The sequence below is a fragment of the Vespa velutina genome, chromosome 17 (assembly GCF_912470025.1).
Source record: "Vespa velutina chromosome 17, iVesVel2.1, whole genome shotgun sequence".
In the NCBI taxonomy this organism is placed as follows: Eukaryota; Metazoa; Arthropoda; class Insecta; order Hymenoptera; family Vespidae; genus Vespa; species Vespa velutina.
Genome location: NC_062204.1, coordinates 3,752,425 through 3,770,860, shown reverse-complemented (window position 1 = coordinate 3,770,860; position 18,436 = coordinate 3,752,425). Strand labels below are relative to the sequence as shown.

Below are 18,436 nucleotides of genomic sequence, written 5' to 3'. Positions count from 1 at the left end.
AGAAAGATGTAGATACAAGAAAATCCTTAAAGTGAAAATTTCTAACGAAAGCATTAGACAAATCTGGAAATACTTTTCCTTTTCTATTTCGCGTATACGTAAATATTATTACTTATTAATAACGATAATAATCGTAATAATTTCTATCGTATAAAATTTCTTCTTAACGATAATGATAATAATAAAATGAGAAAGAATAATTTTACGGGTCAATGTTTTTGAAATAATAATTTCTGACAAACGTCAAAATGTTACGGACGAATTTGGGACGATCGAATGCGAATAATCATTTCTGTCCGACTATCTTAATTGGCTCGTAACATTTTACCTACTTTCGGAGACGTTTAGTTGCTACTATATATGAATTCTCCGTTACAAATGTTCTGACAGTTATTGATGCGTGGGTAGATAGACAGATACATAGATATATTCTATGTATCCTTCGAAATATGTTTCGTGAAAGGAAGGGAACCATCGGACTTGCCTAGAATTCTACATGCCTACATTTAATTTATATATATACTCGTATAAAGTATACGTGACGTTACATATGATTCATCATTTGAAGGGCGATGCAATTAAATGAATTAATATCGAAGATAAAAATTAATACGATCGATTATTGAATATAACTGTTGTTAATTGATTAACAAGGAAAAACATTGCTCGAGTTATTTGTTCTTTTTATTTATTTCTTTTCTTTTTTTTTTTTTTTTTTTTTTTTTTTTGCTTTTTTTTTTTTTGCTTTTTTTTTTTAATTGTGTAGATTTATATTATAGTAAAAAAGGAAAGAAAACTAAAAGAAAAAAAAACAAAAAAAAAAAGAAAGAAATAAAAATTAGATAAAATGTTGACTCATTTAGTCAACATCCTTTTACGTCAAAATCAAAGTTTAGATACGTTCTATTTATCTTGAAAGTTGTAAAAATGTTTCGAATAGTTATTTTCAACGGGAAACATATTTTTTTTAATATTCTCATATGTGTTAGTTAAACTCGATAAAAATGAGATTTGACAAAGGAATCCAATAATATATTTATCATTATTATTATTATTATTATTATCATCATCATCATCATCATCATCATTATCATCATCATCGTGTGTATGTACGTATGTTTTTCCTGAAGTTCCTGTTAAGAGAAACTTAGCCGTGATTATTCGAAAAAGAAATTTGGAAAAATTCTTGGCGAAAGTCTCACGGAGGAGACAGACTAGGGAACGAGCGAGACAAGAAGGCGGAGAACCGGTTATTCGCCTGCGAGAACCTTACAGACCACCGACGTTACCGATTCCTTTTCGTATATAATATATATTTGTGTATATATATATATATATATATATATATATATATATATATATACCTACACCTACTATGATAAACGATCTATCCTACAAGTGAATCGTTTTACAATTGGAAATGGTTTGCTGCTTGAAAATTTCCATTGTTCCTTAGGAAGAATTCACGAACCGATTGTATCTAAATTTACATAAGGGTCTCATTACTTATTATTCAAAAAGTTCAAATAGTATGGAAAAGTTTGACCTCTTAATCCGAAAAGATTTTCGTTGATTCTCAATTCATTCGTCCGGAACAATTATGAATCATCGCAATTCTCATCGTTCGTTTCACGATAAAAAGATATAATTAATTCGTACGAAATTTTGTTGTATTATTCGTTCGTATCGTTTGCAAAGAAAAAAAAAAAAGAAAAAAGAAAGAAAGAAAGAAAGAAAAGAAAAAATTTATTCTAAATTTTGTCCAAGGTTAAACGATTAATATCGATCGATTGAAATGATCGATAATTATTTCGACAACATTTCTATGATCGATGTAAGATATAATAAATACATTCTTTAAGCGTAATTTAAATTCCATACTTGGGGATTAGAATTATAGTGTTGTTTCTTTCTTTCTGGGCAGTTTCATAGCACGCCGACACACACTTCACCTGGGAAATAATCAATAAGAAACGTTACCACCGCGGTCAGGCGTGTATAAGCACCGCCCCGACGTGACCGTCGAGTTCGTCGCTTGGCTACACAAAGCGTGTCCACAAATCTAAAGAATGGATCGAACTTTATCTTTTTCGTTTTTTTTTTTTTTTTTTCATTTTATTTTTTCTTCCCCTCCACCCCACCCCAAGCCCACCCACGCCCTCCCCCCCCCCCGGTATAAAAGTGACCGAAACGCAATTGAAATTGTTTTTTATTTGTCCACGTGAAAAATTAAAAATGTATTTTTTAAATCGTTCGACATTCAACGACGACTTCCGGTACTTTCGCTTCAAACGAACAATCGTAGACATCCAAGAAACGAATAAGCTGATTCATATTTGTTGAATCAGTTCATCATCGTTTCAACGAGGAGTACGTCTATTTGTGAGAAATCGTCGAAGAATTTCCGATTAGATAAGAAAATAATAAAGAAAGAATAAGGTGAACAAGTTGGAATAGGAGTATTAGAAAAGAGGGAAAGGCAATCGTGTGAAATGATCGAATTGCCTTCTCGCTTTTAGAAAGACGTTGAAATGAAATGAAATGAAATGAAATGAAACGAAATGAAATGAAATGAAACGAAATGAAACGAAATGAAACGATAAAAAAAAAAAAAAAGAAAAGAAAAAAGAAATAAGAAAAGTAGTCAAGGTTTTCTACATTTTCTGAACTAAACACTAACCGATCTCTCCCACTCGTATTTTCGTTTTTTTAAAAGAGCGAAGTATTAGAAATCCTTGAACAAATTTTTCTATTTCTCTTAGATCCGAAAGATCTCATTGAGTTCTCGTTCTAAAACGGGAAAGCTCGTTTCTTTGACACGACATATTACGTAACGTTTAAACAATCCTAATGGAAGAATAAGAATGGAACAAAAGCAGCATTGAGGATAGAAAATGTGTTGCCTAAGAGAAACGATTAGACTGGTTAAGTTCTTTGGAGGATGGAAAAGAAAAAAAGGGAAAAAGAAAAAGAAAAGAAAAAAAAAGAGAGAGAGAGAGAGAGAGAGAGAGAGAGAAAAAGAAAAAAAGACAACTTCCACGAGAAGTTCTCTTTGTAAATTGGGTGAAGAGTCAGGTGGAAATGTGTAAACGTATAAAAAAAAAAAAAAAGAAAGAATAAAAAAAAAAAAAGAAACAAAAAAAGAACGAAAAGAAAACTGAATAAGCTGTGTGTGGTAAGTGCAGTGACCTCAAACGAGCATCTTTCTCTCTCTCTTTCTCTCTTTCTCTCTCTCTCTCTCTCTCTGTTCTCTCACTCTCACACACACACACAAACACACTACTTACACGTAGTGGTCCGGTGGGCAGCCGGTGCCATTGGCAAGAGTCATCGTCTGGAGGTTGACATACGAGCACTCTCCGAGAGGCTCAAGCGCGTGAGAATTTGAAGAAGGGGAAAAGATGGATAGAGCGAACAAAGGCACGTTCATTGTCTTACATAAAAAGTGACACCAACGCTCGTCCAAACCACCCTCTCCTTCTCCTACTCCCGTCCCCTCCTCCAATCCCCTTTCTTCCTCCCCCCCCATCCCCCGCCCGCCCTTTATATATATATGTGTTCTATCTTATGTTATCTTCTTTATTCGACGTGTATGCTACTACTTCAACACGATTATAGAACATCGGCGTCGATGACCGGGACTTACTACACAACGATGATGTACCGTTAAAGTAACTATGTTGTTGTACCTGGTATCGCTGACCCGATGTTATGAAAGTAACCACTGACCCAAAAACGTGGTACTTATTGTGTTAGAACACCTTTTTGATCCCTTAAATGCGACTAAGTTTTATGGATCAACTGATATGAGCTGGACGATAAGTTCCTAGGGTTGGATCAAAAAAAAAAAAAATGTTCCTAGTACTTTTACAATCTAGAAAAATAAAAAGAAGGATCAATCTAAGAAATAATCGAAAAGAAGTAATCGGTTGTTTTTTTTTTTTTTTTTTTTTTTTTTTTTTTTTTTTTTTTTTTTTTGAATCATCCTAGGAATCTTCAATGAGACTATTTTTCTACGTTATTTTTTTTTTTTTTTTTTCTCTTCGGTACTTCTCAATTCTATCGGTGTTTTATAAATATTCTTATGTAATTTTTATATTTTCTTTTTATCTAGAAAAAAAAAAAAAAAAAAAAAAAGAAGAAGCTGACAAAGAAAACTCAATGGTGCGTTGATTAAGAAGATGGATACGTTTATTAAACATTCGCGGTCACGGTTGAAAGAACCGCTTGTCTTTGAACTTTCTCATTTCATTCGTAAAAGAAGGAAAAGAAAAAAGAAGAAAAAGAGAATAAAACGATCTTTCGGTTAATGCGTTATATATATATATGTGTGTGTGTGTGTGTGTGTGTGTGTGTGTGTGTATATATATATGTATGTATGTATATATTCCGTTATTTATTATTAAAATACTTCTACCTTGAAACTTGTAAACCTTCGCGCTGCATGTTTTGATATCGTGAACGAACGGTCCTCATTAATTTATTCTCCTTTTCTTGGCAACGGAAGATCCCAAGATAGATAATTTCAATAATTTATTAAAACGACTATAAATTTCAATAATTTAATTAAAGAATATAAAAAAAATATTCTTGTGTTTTTTTTTCTCTGTTTTTTTTTTTCTTCTGCGCTGAATTATTCACGTGGACAAATTGAGAATGTCAAATGAAAAATAAATATTCTTTAGTGTCAATAATGTTCTATGTATGTATTTATGTATGTCTTTCTTTAACTTTACCTAATAACGACGAGAGTAAATTCATGATCGTAATAAACAAATTTACGTCTAACGCCAGATGCTCGCTAACGAGGGAAATCACCAAAAAGAATTATTGAAAAAAAGAAAAACGAAGGAATCATCTTGGAGAGCGAAACGTCCTCTCGTTATGAAGATCTAAATACAAAAGAAAAGAAAAAAAGGAATGCAATGTTTGATAATTAACATTTTAGAAATGAATTGAGAGTCGATCTCGATTTATTTTGATTATATCTAATCGTAAGAATATCCTTGTCATCATCTTTCGATTGATCTTGTTCCAGGAGCAAGGTTACCGATTATGCAACAGGTGATACGGTTCATTGACGGCAAAACGATTTCTGTAAACGATCGAGATCGTTGAATCGTTTGTGAAATCGATCGATCGATCGGTCGGTCGGTCAATCGATCGAGACACTAAGAAATGCTTCTAAATAGTTTCTCAGGATTCTCTGAGAAAAAATAAAAGAAAAAAGAAACTATAATATTATGTTCCCTAGGAATAAATTCAAGAAAATTCTTACGACGATTATCAATACTGAAAATACAAAAAAAAAAAAGAATGACGTTAAAACGAGAGAGAATGAGAACAAGCTGCAAGTAATGTTGGAAGAATGTAAATGTGTTTATACAATTGGTTCACAGGTAATAACTCTCTACGTATGTACGCATACGTATACACAATATAACTAAGTACATAGTTTTTTACTGCAACGATCGATCGATCGATCGGATCGATCGATCTCTTGTGTACACTTTTGAAATATGAATTTATCATGTTCTTATAATGGAGAAAATAGATGATCGTTCATTAATATTCGATCGATTGCATGTGTGGCGTGGCTTATAATCGAAAATAATCGATTTCTCTTAACTAACTACTCGAATCATAGGGGAAAAAAAAAAAAAAGAAAGAAAGGTCGTGGGTAAGAAATTAAATAGGATTTTTCATAGTTAGCAAAGTGATATTAAGAATGATTTCTAAACTGATCTGACATTTCCCACGTTCGGCAGAAATTCTCTCGCAAAATCACTACTTACTTCCGAGAGATCACGAGATAAATAATTTAACGTTGCGATCCCGGTTAAAAGTACACAAACTACCACCCACTATTTGACTGAAAAACTCGCTTATGGCTTTCGCTGAAAAAGCAGAGTGAAACTCGCAATGTGAACACGATAAATTCGTTGGTGAACATGCACGCGTATAATTCTTTATGTGGGTTAAGAAGGCTAACATTATAACGTGTGCATTTATTTCGAGAAAACATTAGGATTAAATTGAATGATAGAAAAAGAAGGAAAAAAAAATGAATAAAAAAAAAAAGAAGAGAAATATAAAAATAAATAAAGAAATTAATGGGACTTTTCGTGATCTTTTCTCCACGACGAATAAGGTCTTATACGATCGCAACAAACTTTGTGCCAACTTAATCAATTATTTCTAAGACAATGAGTTCCTATGAGTCTCTACACGCAAGACATATTCAGTACTATAAGAAAAAAAAAAAAAAAAGAAAAGAAAAGAAAAGAAAAGAAAAGAGAAAGAAAGAGAAAAATAAGTTCTCTCTGAAAGTATAAAAACTCGTCAAAAATATTCGTCCGTTCTTTCGAATGATTTAACTATTTTTCAAAAACAATGAAACACCTTGAAAAATAAGATAGATCCTTATCGAAGGATGCTATTGAAACAAAGAAAGAAAGAAAGAAAAAAAAAAAAAGAATTCTTTCAATTTATTCGATATTTTCACTTCTACAAAGACTTTTGAAAAAGCGTACGAAGAACTTTCAACGCTGACTAAATATGTTTCTCCTTCGCTTTCACGCGCATTGTTTGCCTGTGAATTATGAATTATTGCATCAGGCTCTAAGGATCATCATCAGTGCGTGCGCGTTAAACGAAATGCTTTACGTTCCAAATCCTTCAAAGAGGATTCCATTTGTTTTCGTGTTTAAATGTCCATGGCCGAATTAGGAATTAAGTGAATCGAATTCTCTTTTAAAAGAAAAATCGAATTGAAATTCCTTTCAAGTTCCGAATGACTGGAAAATCTGATCAACGAAGCAGGACTTTGAAGAAGTGGGTTCATTGGGAAGACGTCACAGTTAAATGAAAAAGTTACTTAAAAAATATCTTCCAAAGGAGTTTCTTAACGCCCTGCCCAGTGGGTGTATCGAACGATTACGCAAAAAGAGGAGGCAATGCTTGCGAACAGTGTCAAGCTTGGATGAACAGGCGGTTACAATCAACTCGTTAACTTGATTTTCGCTTCCGGCAAATATAGCAATAAAGGTGAGGCCTCGGAAAGTTAAGAAAGATGATAAAAGGAAGCAAACGAATTCGTTCGAGACAAAATGACGAACGAACGAACGAACGAAGAATTGATATACAATCGATTCTACGATCGAAACATCTTACATAATTACAAAGATATACTCGTTCGAAGAAGTATATCGTGTCATTTAATAATAATGAACGATTATATAATTAATTCTATTTAAGATTAAAATATTCAAAGCTTTTAATAGAGGACAAGAAAAAAAACTTGAAAATCGATTTGATTTGTACATGTGTGTGTGTGTGTGTGTGTGTATTCTCGAACGTTCAAAGATCACATTAATTGTGAAAACTCGTTTGACGTTAGAACGAATCTTCCTAGAAGAATTCAAATGAAGGAATTCTCGCACGTACACGATTTACAACTCGTCGAGAAGAAGAAGGCGAACTATCCGCCCACATTGAGAAGGATCTCTCGCGAGTTGATTTCTACGATATGAAAGTAGAGAAGTATTCTCGAAAGGAAGGTCGCTTAACGCCTTGACTTATTTCTTAAATAGACACGTTCCTACTGTTACAGATAAAAGTATATATACAATGATATCGTTGATTAATTAAATAAATAAAATATATATAAAAAAAAATAATGAAATACCTCCTGGAGGCAGCGCGTTGCGGGCTGGTCGCCGTGCTGGCTGGTGAACCGTTGGAAGAGCTGGAGCAGGTCGTGGTTCCTGAGGAGCCGGTTGCGTCGCTTCCGGTTGTAGTAGATGCAACACTGCTCTGTCCCGAAGAAGTAGTGTCTCTAACGGCGTTCGAGGCACACCTGGATCTCGTTGAAGGCGCCGCGACGCTGGTAGGAGAGTGCGAGGTGGTAGTATTAGTTACGGCGCCGCCGTGTTGTCGTCCTGGTCGTCGCGACGTCGCGACGTTCCCACTGCCACCACCACCACCAGCAACAGCACCACCACCACCACCACCACCAACAACAACAACAATACCACTACCGTTGGTAGAATTCGTATTAGAAATAGCAACGTTACTCGCGTTGTTCCGAACAGCTGGCGCACTGGATGGCCTTAAATGATGACCCGAAGTGCCATTCGTTTGAGCAGCCAAAATGTCAGGTGCTATCAGTGCGATGTCTGGCAACGAATTTGGCGCCGAAACGATAGCCGTTCTTCGATTGGTCGGTTCAACGTTCCGCTGTCTATGCTCGAGTGTTCCCTCTGGTAATCGCAAATGACGTAGCCGCCTCATGGAGGCGCGTACCCAAGAATTTGTAACGCGATTGTTACCGCCGTTATTATTATTTGATTCGAGTTCGTTGCTCGAATCGAAACGCAATTCCGTTTCGACATCATCGTTATTCGCACTTCCAACGTATATACCGTTGTTACTACTGTTATTATTATTATTATTATTATTATTGTTATTATTGTTATTTTGGTGATCAACGTTGTCCGATCGAGAAAGAGTATCTACTAAGGACTTTCCCGTCGACGCGGTGACGGACATCGCGGCACTGCGACTCGCTTCCTCGAGCCGATCCTCGGTGTCGCGCCTGCGCTCTGTCTTCTCGTTCACCGGGGACGCGTTCCTCCCCACCAACTCGAAGTGCTCATTGGCCGCTGAACCCGCGCCGTGGCCGGACGTCTCCGACGCCCGCAGGCTTTCCACTTCCTCTAACCACGACCAATCGACTTCCGAACACTCCGAGCAAGCCTCCTCCGATCTGATCGTTGATTCTTCATCCGGTGTATTCCTATCGAACAAATAATTACTTTTAATTCTTATCTTATTCCGATTAGAAAATAATATCGTATTATTTTCATTCGATTCGTAAAACAATCTAATATATCTACATTTTATCAGCTATGAAAAATGATCAAATCGCAAAATTTAGATTTTCTATTTATTGTTATACCTAATGTTATTTCTTCTTGTTCGATTATATCAAATGCAAACGTTATGATCAAAAAGGAGAGAAATCAGTGAACGATTGCGAAATAACGATCATCTGCATGGCACAACTCTTCCGCGTGACAACGATCGAGAACTCTGAAAGCAGAGATCGAGAAAGTCGATATGGATGCCACGACGATTATCAACCTCGAACGCGATGATATCTCGAGCGTGAAAAGAAAGGAATACGTCCTTTCGGAGGTTTTCTTCGAGGATGGATAATAATAAAAGGGACCCTTTGTTCTTAGGAGCGTGGCTAAGCGCACGTGCCACTTCGGGAACCCCGCAGTGTTCGCCATGCGGGATCCACGCTTCTCGCGCACGAGCCCGGGCTAACACAACTTCCGGTTAACCGATGCCACGAGGGAGAGAACGATAGAAAGTCTTCGCGATTCCCCTGGGTCTTTTAACGACACGTATCCGTTGTTCCTTTTTTTTCCATCGTGACCGACGATTCTTCATAACTTTTCTTCTTCTTCTTCTTCTTCTTCTTTTTCTTCTTCTTTAATTATTCAAATGAAATAATTGATTTTTGTGCTCGACATGTGAAATTTTTAAAGTTATTCTTCTATGTGTCTATGTATGTTCGTTATATTATTTCTAAATTTTTATAATTTCATGTAATTGTTATCTAATTATATTGACAAATACGTAGATTCGAATGAGTTTAAAAATAGAAAAATTATCGTCATAAAAATGCTTAACTAATATATATAATTAGGATATATTACATGATCAACGTGTTAACAGTAAGTATTTCAACGTTATAAATGACAATGAATAATGTAAAAGAGATCGAACGGCATACGAGAATATTTAACGTGAATAATGTTTTTTTTTAAATCGATTTGACGATCTATATAGACGTGACTGTTATTGTAAATAAAACCGTTAGACGAATATATAATCGTCTACGTTTCCTGTGTTATAACGTATATACATATATGCGCATGTATGGCCATTAACATAGGCCAACCATGCCAGAGAGAATTCTTTTTTTTTTTTTCTTTCTTTCTTTCTTTCTTTCTTCATTTTATTTTCCTTATCACTGAGAACTGCCTACCCTCTTTGATAACTCGTTCTCGTTCGACGACGCCCGCAGCTGCCGTACGAATACGTCAGACAAACTAAACTCTTTTATTCGATTTTGACATTTGAAGAGAACCGACGTTTATATTTGATTATTCTTATTCAACCTTACTGATTATTTAAATACATACAATGATCTTACTTACAACAGATGCACTATACAAAGAGAAAATAGTTTCGATCGAATTTAATAGATTCTTCTTTTATACATGAATGATATTTTATTTTTGTTTAGAAACTTTGAAAAGAAAAAAAGAAAAAGAAAATCCATCAATGAGATTATACTAACAAAAGTGTCATAATAGATTAGTGCAATAGGTGACATGAAAGTTAGAATTTTCCGCTTTCATGAATCATACGTAATACTCTCGTGTATGTGTCTCAAACGATACGAAAGCCAATCGAATTTATTTATTCCAAAAATTGTATCTATTTTTTATATATATAAATTTTTTCTTTTATTTTCTTCTTTCTATTGAAATTATTTTTACAGGCCAGATGATCATAGTTACGTACGAAGGCTCGTCTGTGAAAGAGGTTGGGAGGAGGGGAGGGGGGAGTAGCAGAACGATTTGAAATAGTTTGCACGCTCGTTAAGTCGTGCCTTGGTAAATACTTCCGGCACAAAATTATACTTTTCAGTCAACGTACTCGTCTATCTTGTACATGCGAATGTATTCCTACATTCTCACACAAAATATATTTTATTGGGCATAGTTATACACCAATAAATATTATGAATAATTTTCTTTTTTTTTTTTTTGATTTATCGTCTAAAAAAAAATGCCAGGTTGGGTTAAATCGTATAAAATCGCAAACATATACATCAAGAATACACACAAGTAAAACAAAAAAAAAAGAAAAAAAAAAAAAAAAAAAAAAAAAAAAAAAAAAAAAAAAAGAAAAATAAGACAAATCCTTACCCGGTGAAGAAGCCAACAGGTTCACAAGACTGACCAGACTCTTCCAAGCTAACAGATCTATTGACTCTGCAAGAGTCCTTGGATCCATGACCCTTTGTCCCTTCTGCCCAAGATTTACGATGAACTACGCTCTGAAAGGATCTTCTCTTCGTATCACGTAGGAACACACTCTCGTCTTGGACACGTCTCTTACATTTATCTCGTAGTTCAAGATCAAAATCAACGAAGCAGGAGTTAGCTACCGTACGAGATGAAGATGATACTTCATAAAGTGAGGATTCGAATGCTGGATTATCAAGTTCTATGTCCTCGTAACTATCGCTATTTCTTCTACGACGATTTTCTAAAGAAGACGATTCATTTTTCTCGATCAGTGGTATAGCAGACGATGATATCGATCTATTCGAGCCAGCAACATCATCCTGATTACTTTCACTGTGATCCTCGTTGTCCTCGTGTTCAGCAAGAAAATCAAAAGCACTGTTGATCTCCTGCGCCTCGAATGTCTCTTCCTCCGAAGAACTAATTATTTCTGAACTAGCATGATCAACAATGTCCCGATGATCCTGAATGATCCCTGAACAAGTTCGTCTAATAACCGGTTCGAGGTTCCTCGTGATGTCACGTATCCTCTTTATAGTATCCGACGAGACAACGTCGATTCGTTTCCGGATTGGTACAACCTGATCATGCCCCAAGGTCACCAAGACATCACCGTTGTCACTATCGTTCTGAACTTGTTCCTGTTTCACGGTCAGGGACAGCTTCTGTTCCAACTTTGGTGGACAGACATCCAGTAGATGTTCCTGTTCCTCTGGCGTTGGATCGGTCAATGAAACTCTTGGCACACATACGTCATTTCCAAGATCGATCAAATCACAATCCTCCGACGCCATTTTTCTAAAATTTACACCTATAACGTAACGATAGATCATTAGATAGATAAATAGATAGATAGATCATTATGTCATAGATAAATACTTCGTTATCGAACGCAACGATTGATTGATTTTTCATTTTCCTGAACTTCAACTTTTTCATTCCAATTGAACGAAATTACACAGGAATTTCAATTATTTTCTTCGTTAGAAATATACGATATAAGAATCGATTGACTCACCTAACTTTCTTAGAAATCGAAAGGTTATATTGAGAAAGGATAAATCATTTAAGACCGAAGGAAACATATTGAAATTTTCAGGAATGTCTGATCCTATAGAACTCCGAACAATATCTGCGATCATAATCGAATAATAACTGCGAACATAAATTGTTGGAACATCCTTCTAACCATCGTTTCTATCATTAGCAATGATTATTAACTATACGTTAATCGCCTGATTCTCGAACAGTAATTGTTTATTCGAAGCTATTCGCAATAAATCTTCATTATCGTGCTTCGTAACACGTTAGATATTAGAAACATATCGAATATTTAATCTAAGTATTTAGGAAGTAATAGATAAGGAAAGATTAAATAAATCTTGAAAAATAAAACGAAGAAAGTAAAAACGTCAGTGCATTCGCTTTATCTTGGTAACATTCTAAGGTATGCTCCCACGCCTTGAGAATGCACTTACGTTGCACAGGATTGCTCTTCCTAGTGCTCTCCTTCCTTATCCGGGGTACACTTCGAGTTCATGAATCCCAACGTTGTGCTTTTCCGCACGTCCTCTTTCGTGTCATCCTACGAGGATAAAAAAAAAAAAAGAAAAAAAAAGAAAAAAAAAGAAAAAAGAAAGAAAGAAAAAGGACAGGAATTTATCTAAAAATCATTCTATTCTATTTTCTTTCCTGTCTTTGTGTAGGTGTGTCTGTGTGTGTGTGAGAAAAAGAGAGAGAGAGAAAAAAAGAGAAAAGGAAGAACGAAATATAAATAATAGAATTTTTATATATACAAGCTTGATTCTCTTTTTTTCATATGAACATAAAAAAAATAAATAAATAATTTGTAATTTGCATATATTAAGAGAAAAGATTATATATATATATGAAAATCTTCCAACATAATCTTTCAACGAGTTCAATCGTATCGAGTTCTGCAGACAACGTGAGTCATTCATCAAGCGATTTATTTGTCCAACCAATGGAGAGAACAAAATGGTACGGTCGATCTTTCTCTCCCCGAATAATTTTCTCAACCACTGGCTCTGTTTAAGAGAAAGAGAGAGAGAGAGAGAGAGAGAAAGAGTACATCGCAATACTTACATTTAAAGCATGAGATTAAAAAAAAGAAAAAAAAAAATAAAGAAGAAGAAAGAAAGAGAAGAACGAATCTAAAAGAACAATAAACCTAAAACACTTATTATTCTTTTCGATAGTAAACGTAGTCAATAACTTATTTGTATTCTAATCGAATACTAACATAAGAAATCGTCCTTGGATCAATAAGTACACAAAGAAAGACACAAAAAGAATGATTTATGAGTATTGTTTTTCTCGATCGACCGATCGATACTTAACAAAATTCGAAATTCGATAATTCATACTTAGCGACTAAAAAATTGTACACGTCACATAAAAAAAAAAAGAGAAAGAGAAAGAGAGAGAGAGAGAGTATAATATATCGAACGTGAGGATAACAACAGGTTGTAACCAGACAGTATCGTATGTCAAGATCAGAATGATCGATTTCTTCGATAGATCGTTGTGTACGTTGCTTTAAATTCAAATATGCGAAGTGCGGGTGGTGTGGTCCCGCATCGCAAACAAAGATACCAAAGTAATCCCTTTGTTTCATTTTGAAAGTGCGACTTTATTTGCTCTCTCTCTCTCTCTCTCTCTCTCTCTCTCTCTCTCTCTCATTTTTTAATTTATGTCTATATGTAATATTAATCATTATAATCTAACATTATCGCACAAATATTATTACTATGTACATGTTTTTTCTTTTTTTTTTTTTTTTTTTTTTTTTAATATCCTAAATGTACAAAAATATATTTCTAGAAAAAAGAGAAGAACAGCAAAATACATTAATTTAAAATGTTTTTTATATCTCTTTGAAGTTCCATAGAAATTTTTTTTATAAATGATTATATATAATTTTTCGATAAATATTTTTTTATATATCACTACATTTACTACATGCACATAAATCAACGATGTTTATATCCTAGTGAAGATAAACAAGTGTGTTTATTTACGAAATAATAATACAAAAAAAGAAAATGAAAAGACTATGTGTTTTGATTGAAACACCTTCTCTCTGACCGATCACTGATACGTCATATACTGTAAATAAATCTCCGTATCCTCTCTCTCTCTCTCTCTCTCTCTCTCTCTCTCTCTCTCTCTCTCTCTCTCTCTCTCTCTCTCTCTCTCTCTCTTTTATATAGCTAAGCTCTTCCGGTTCTTCTCTGTCGACTACCGAATAAATATTTATCTTTATCCGTTTGTCCATGGCACCTTATTTAAAGATAGATCTTTTAAAGTAGTTATTTCAATTTATACTTATAACGCGCGTATAAACAAAGAAATTTTCATATATTTTATCGTACTGAATATCTACGGCTTTGAAACTTTTCAAGGATCATCATCTCGTCTGAATTCAATCATTGTGGAAAAAAAAAAAAACCAACATAATATAATTAAATATAATCGTGTTTCGAATAGATAAAAAAAGAGAGATAGAAGAAGGAAACAACGACAAAGTACAACGATGGAAAATTTTTTAAACGTCGTGCGAAAACTAATAAATATATTAATAATATAAAACAGCTGTTTCTCCAAAAATAATATTATTTAGTAAAAAAGAATTGTCTCCTTTCTCTTTTTTCCTTTTATAAGTAAAAAAAAAAAAAATAATAAATTTACTTATTAATATTTAATTACGAACAATATAATTTCTATTAATATTAATATATCTATCTTGATGAAAGTTTTGAAATTTCTTTCTAATGAAACAACCGGAAACTAAAAATTCTCATTCATTTTCATGGGTAAATTCTAATAAATTCAAATGACCTCATAGAAATAATAATAGTAAATATTGTAATCGATTAAGGTTTGTGTTTTATGCTCGAAAGGTAACGAGTAACCGGACCTTTTCAATAGGCAACAGCTCCACATAGCACGTTCATGAATCATGTTGTCGGACAACGCCTCAAAAAAAATATATCGCTGATGTTTAATATTCCATTTAGAGTTCTACGTTTATTTGGTAGTAAGTTAATTAATTTTCCTTTTATATATATATATATATAAAATTATCGATAATTATGTTGATAAACTTATGATGAAACTAAAGAGAAAGAGAAAGAGAAAGAGAGAGAAAGAGAGAGAGATAAAAAAATAATAACGATAGTTCATAGGTCAACTCAATAAGAAATTCGAGAGATTCAATAATCAAGTTCATGGTTTATCAGAAAGACGACATCTTTATAGAGAAGGCGTTTGTAAGAAATGTATGAAGTAAAACGAGGTATGAGATAAGGATAATATTAATAATAATTAATATCCTTCTCCTAGTTCATTTAACTTGAGAATAACTCGTTCCAGTCAACAGAATATACGATAAAATAGATAGTGAATGCATGCATATATATATATATATATATGTGTGTGTGTGTATTCTTATCAAATTATTCTATCGAAAAGGAAATAGAATATTCTACAAAATAAATCTAGGGTATCTCTAATAAATTTTCGATAAGAAAAATTATATACAATATTAAATTGAAATAATATATGTACGTAGAAAGTTTATTAACAAATTATCATTATTTTTCTTCATTATAATAACATTATTTTATAGGTATAAAATACAGATAGTAAAATTTTTCGATCGACGAGGGACACATTATAGACCGTTGGAAATAATCAATATCATTATTGTGTTCATCATAAAACTTTGGGAAATTTAATGAAATTTCTTGAATTTACACAAGTGGAGATCTCGAATTTTTTGTTTTATTCGTTCCGATCTATCGATATTCGATACGAACTATTTACAAAACGATCGAGGATTAAACACTGACATTATCGTTTGTTTTTGATCGATAATCTCGAGAAATCGACTTATTGTTGGCATAGTTTTTTTTTTTTTCTTTTATATTTTTTTTTCTTTTCTTTTTTTTCCCCATTTGTTTTCAACGATACAAACTAATATCTCGAAGAAATAATTTCATCTAATACTTCTATACAGTAAGACTTTCGTTTGACGGTAGAAACTAAACGTTCTATGTCTCTATCTCTCTCTCTCTCTCTTTTTCTCTACGTATACGGTGGCTCTCCAAGTTGTACAGTGCACACAGAGCAGAAAGTCCGAAGATCGGCAACGATACTTGCTTCGAAGGCCAACCACTCTCGTCGTGGTGGTGTACCACGCTTCACGACCCACCCAAGGGATAGAAACGCAATCCTTATGATAAAAACTACAAGTTGCCCTTTCTCGCCGATTCTAACTTTCCTTTATTCTCTGTTCCTTCCTTTAATTCTTAACAAACGTACAACAATTTTTTAATAGACCATAGGAAGGAATAAAATAATTGGAATAAAACGAAATTAAAAAAAAAGAAAAAAAAGAAAAAAAAAAGTATCAATTAGAAACATAATAATTTAAAGAATCGTACAAATCTAAATGTTATAAAAGATAATTACGTAATATGTTTCTACGAATAATAATTAAAAAGTTATAAATTGCTATAAAAGACGGATTAGTCATTGGATTGAATCGTTCGAAAGTCATTAATCGAAAAGACAAAGATCGATTTGGTCGTTTTAAACGAACAAACGGTTAAAAAAAAAAGAAAAAAAAAAAAGAAAAAAAAAGTAAAGAAAAAAAAAAGAAAAAAAAAATAATAAAAAGAAAGGAAATGATTGCTTATAAATAATCTTTATAAAAAGATTTCCAGATGTTCCGTTCGATGACAATTTCCGGTTCCAAGGAAAGCAATGAGAAAATTTGCGTATTTCACGACAGGTGTCACGGTCTAAAAATACTTATTGTTTATGTTCTTTTCATGCGTAAGTGAGAAAAAAAAAGAAAAAAAAAGAAAAAAAAAAGGAAAAAAAAAGAGGAAAAAAAAAAGAAAAAAAAAAAAGGAAACAAGAAAGATGAGATAGAGGAAACGAAGAGAAAGGCAGATCTTCTCCTTAGTCCTGCATCTTAAACACGGCTGATCCGGTTTAATTGTTATGCTAGTTGTTATGCTCGGTTATTTTCTATTGCGATCGTAATTCTATGTGTTAGAAAGGATATATTCTTTATGGGGAGGGAGGGGAAGAGAGAAAAAAAAACAGAAAGGTGGAACTTCGAAACCGCGAGTACAACACCTGTTACGGTGACCCGGAAATATATTCAAGGATCTCTCGCCTTATGTCGTCAAATACGAAAAGGATAATAATTTTTTTTTTTTCTTTATATTCTTACATACAGGGTATCCTAAAATACCGACCAATATACAAATCATTCCTATTTATATCTTATTTATATATATATATATATATATTGATATTAACGTCACAATTAAAGATCATAATACCTATCATATATATTTCTGTCAAGACTGATAATAAGCCAAACAATCTTTTTTATTCGTCCCCAAGAAAAGATAGATATTTAGAAATTTCGTAGAAATCGTAGGTGGGGCCTCTACGTCCATTCGTCAAGGCCTCCCTCGGATGAATTACAAAGTGAATGTTCGTTTTTCAAAGGCATTCAAAAGGACGATGCACCGTACACATTCCGCCGATTGTGAGAGCATCCAACTTTCTCACCGTCTTCTTTTTCTACGATCCATAATAACCAGAAAAACCACGTCGAAGACAAATTTCTAATATTTAACGCTCGAATTGTGAAAGTTCGAATAAACGTAAATCGCGGGAGATTTAAAACGGATAACTTTGGTCACGTTGTATTCTATGTTCACATACTTCAAAGTGAAAATCTAAACGAATATATACATATATATATAGCTTGTTTCGATTTATTTAACCAAAGCTAACGAATATTTAGAAAAGAATAAAATTGAAATGCACATTAGAATTAGAAAGTAAAAGATCGAAATGAAACGTTCTTAAAAAGGAAAGAAAATAAAAAAGTCAATATGGCGTAAATGAAATACTTACGTCTTTAATACTCTTTGTCTCTCGAAACTCGTTTGTAATTCGTTCACAGGCGTTTACCTCCTCCTCCTCCTCCTCCTCCTCCTCCTCCTCTTCCTCTTCTTCTTCCTCGTCCACCTCCACCACCACCACCTCCTCCTCCTTTCCGAACACTCTTCGGTACGGTGTCACGACACATTCGGGTCACAGAAGAACGTCGTACATCGAGATGTTGTATTCCTCTTTGGTCTCCTCATCTCCTCCTCCTCGTATTCTAATAGAACGTAGAACTCACTGGTACACCAAGGAATAATAATAACTCGGGATCGACGATTTTTAACAGACACTTCACTCGCGCATTGCACCGTCCCGTATGACGACTA

The 18,436-nt window shown here is 33.7% G+C and overlaps 1 protein-coding gene across 5 annotated transcripts in view; it reads right to left on the bottom strand.

Annotated features, from left to right (window-relative positions):
• LOC124955216 (sodium-dependent transporter bedraggled) overlaps positions 1–18,436 on the bottom strand; it is a 43,195-nt gene that overhangs the window by 21,962 nt on the left and 2,797 nt on the right. For 4 of the 5 annotated variants that reach the window (XM_047509341.1, XM_047509338.1, XM_047509339.1 and 1 more), the window contains exons 3-5: positions 18,078–18,327; positions 11,010–11,922; positions 7,688–8,797 (exon numbers count right to left, since the gene is read on the bottom strand). In XM_047509341.1, the coding sequence (XP_047365297.1) occupies positions 7,688–8,797; positions 11,010–11,905 (2,006 nt within the window). In that variant the 5' untranslated portion in view covers positions 11,906–11,922; positions 18,078–18,327. Of the gene's footprint in view, positions 1–7,687; positions 8,798–11,009; positions 11,923–12,589; positions 12,697–18,077; positions 18,328–18,436 lie in introns of those variants that run through there. The other variant, XM_047509340.1, reaches the window with a different exon arrangement.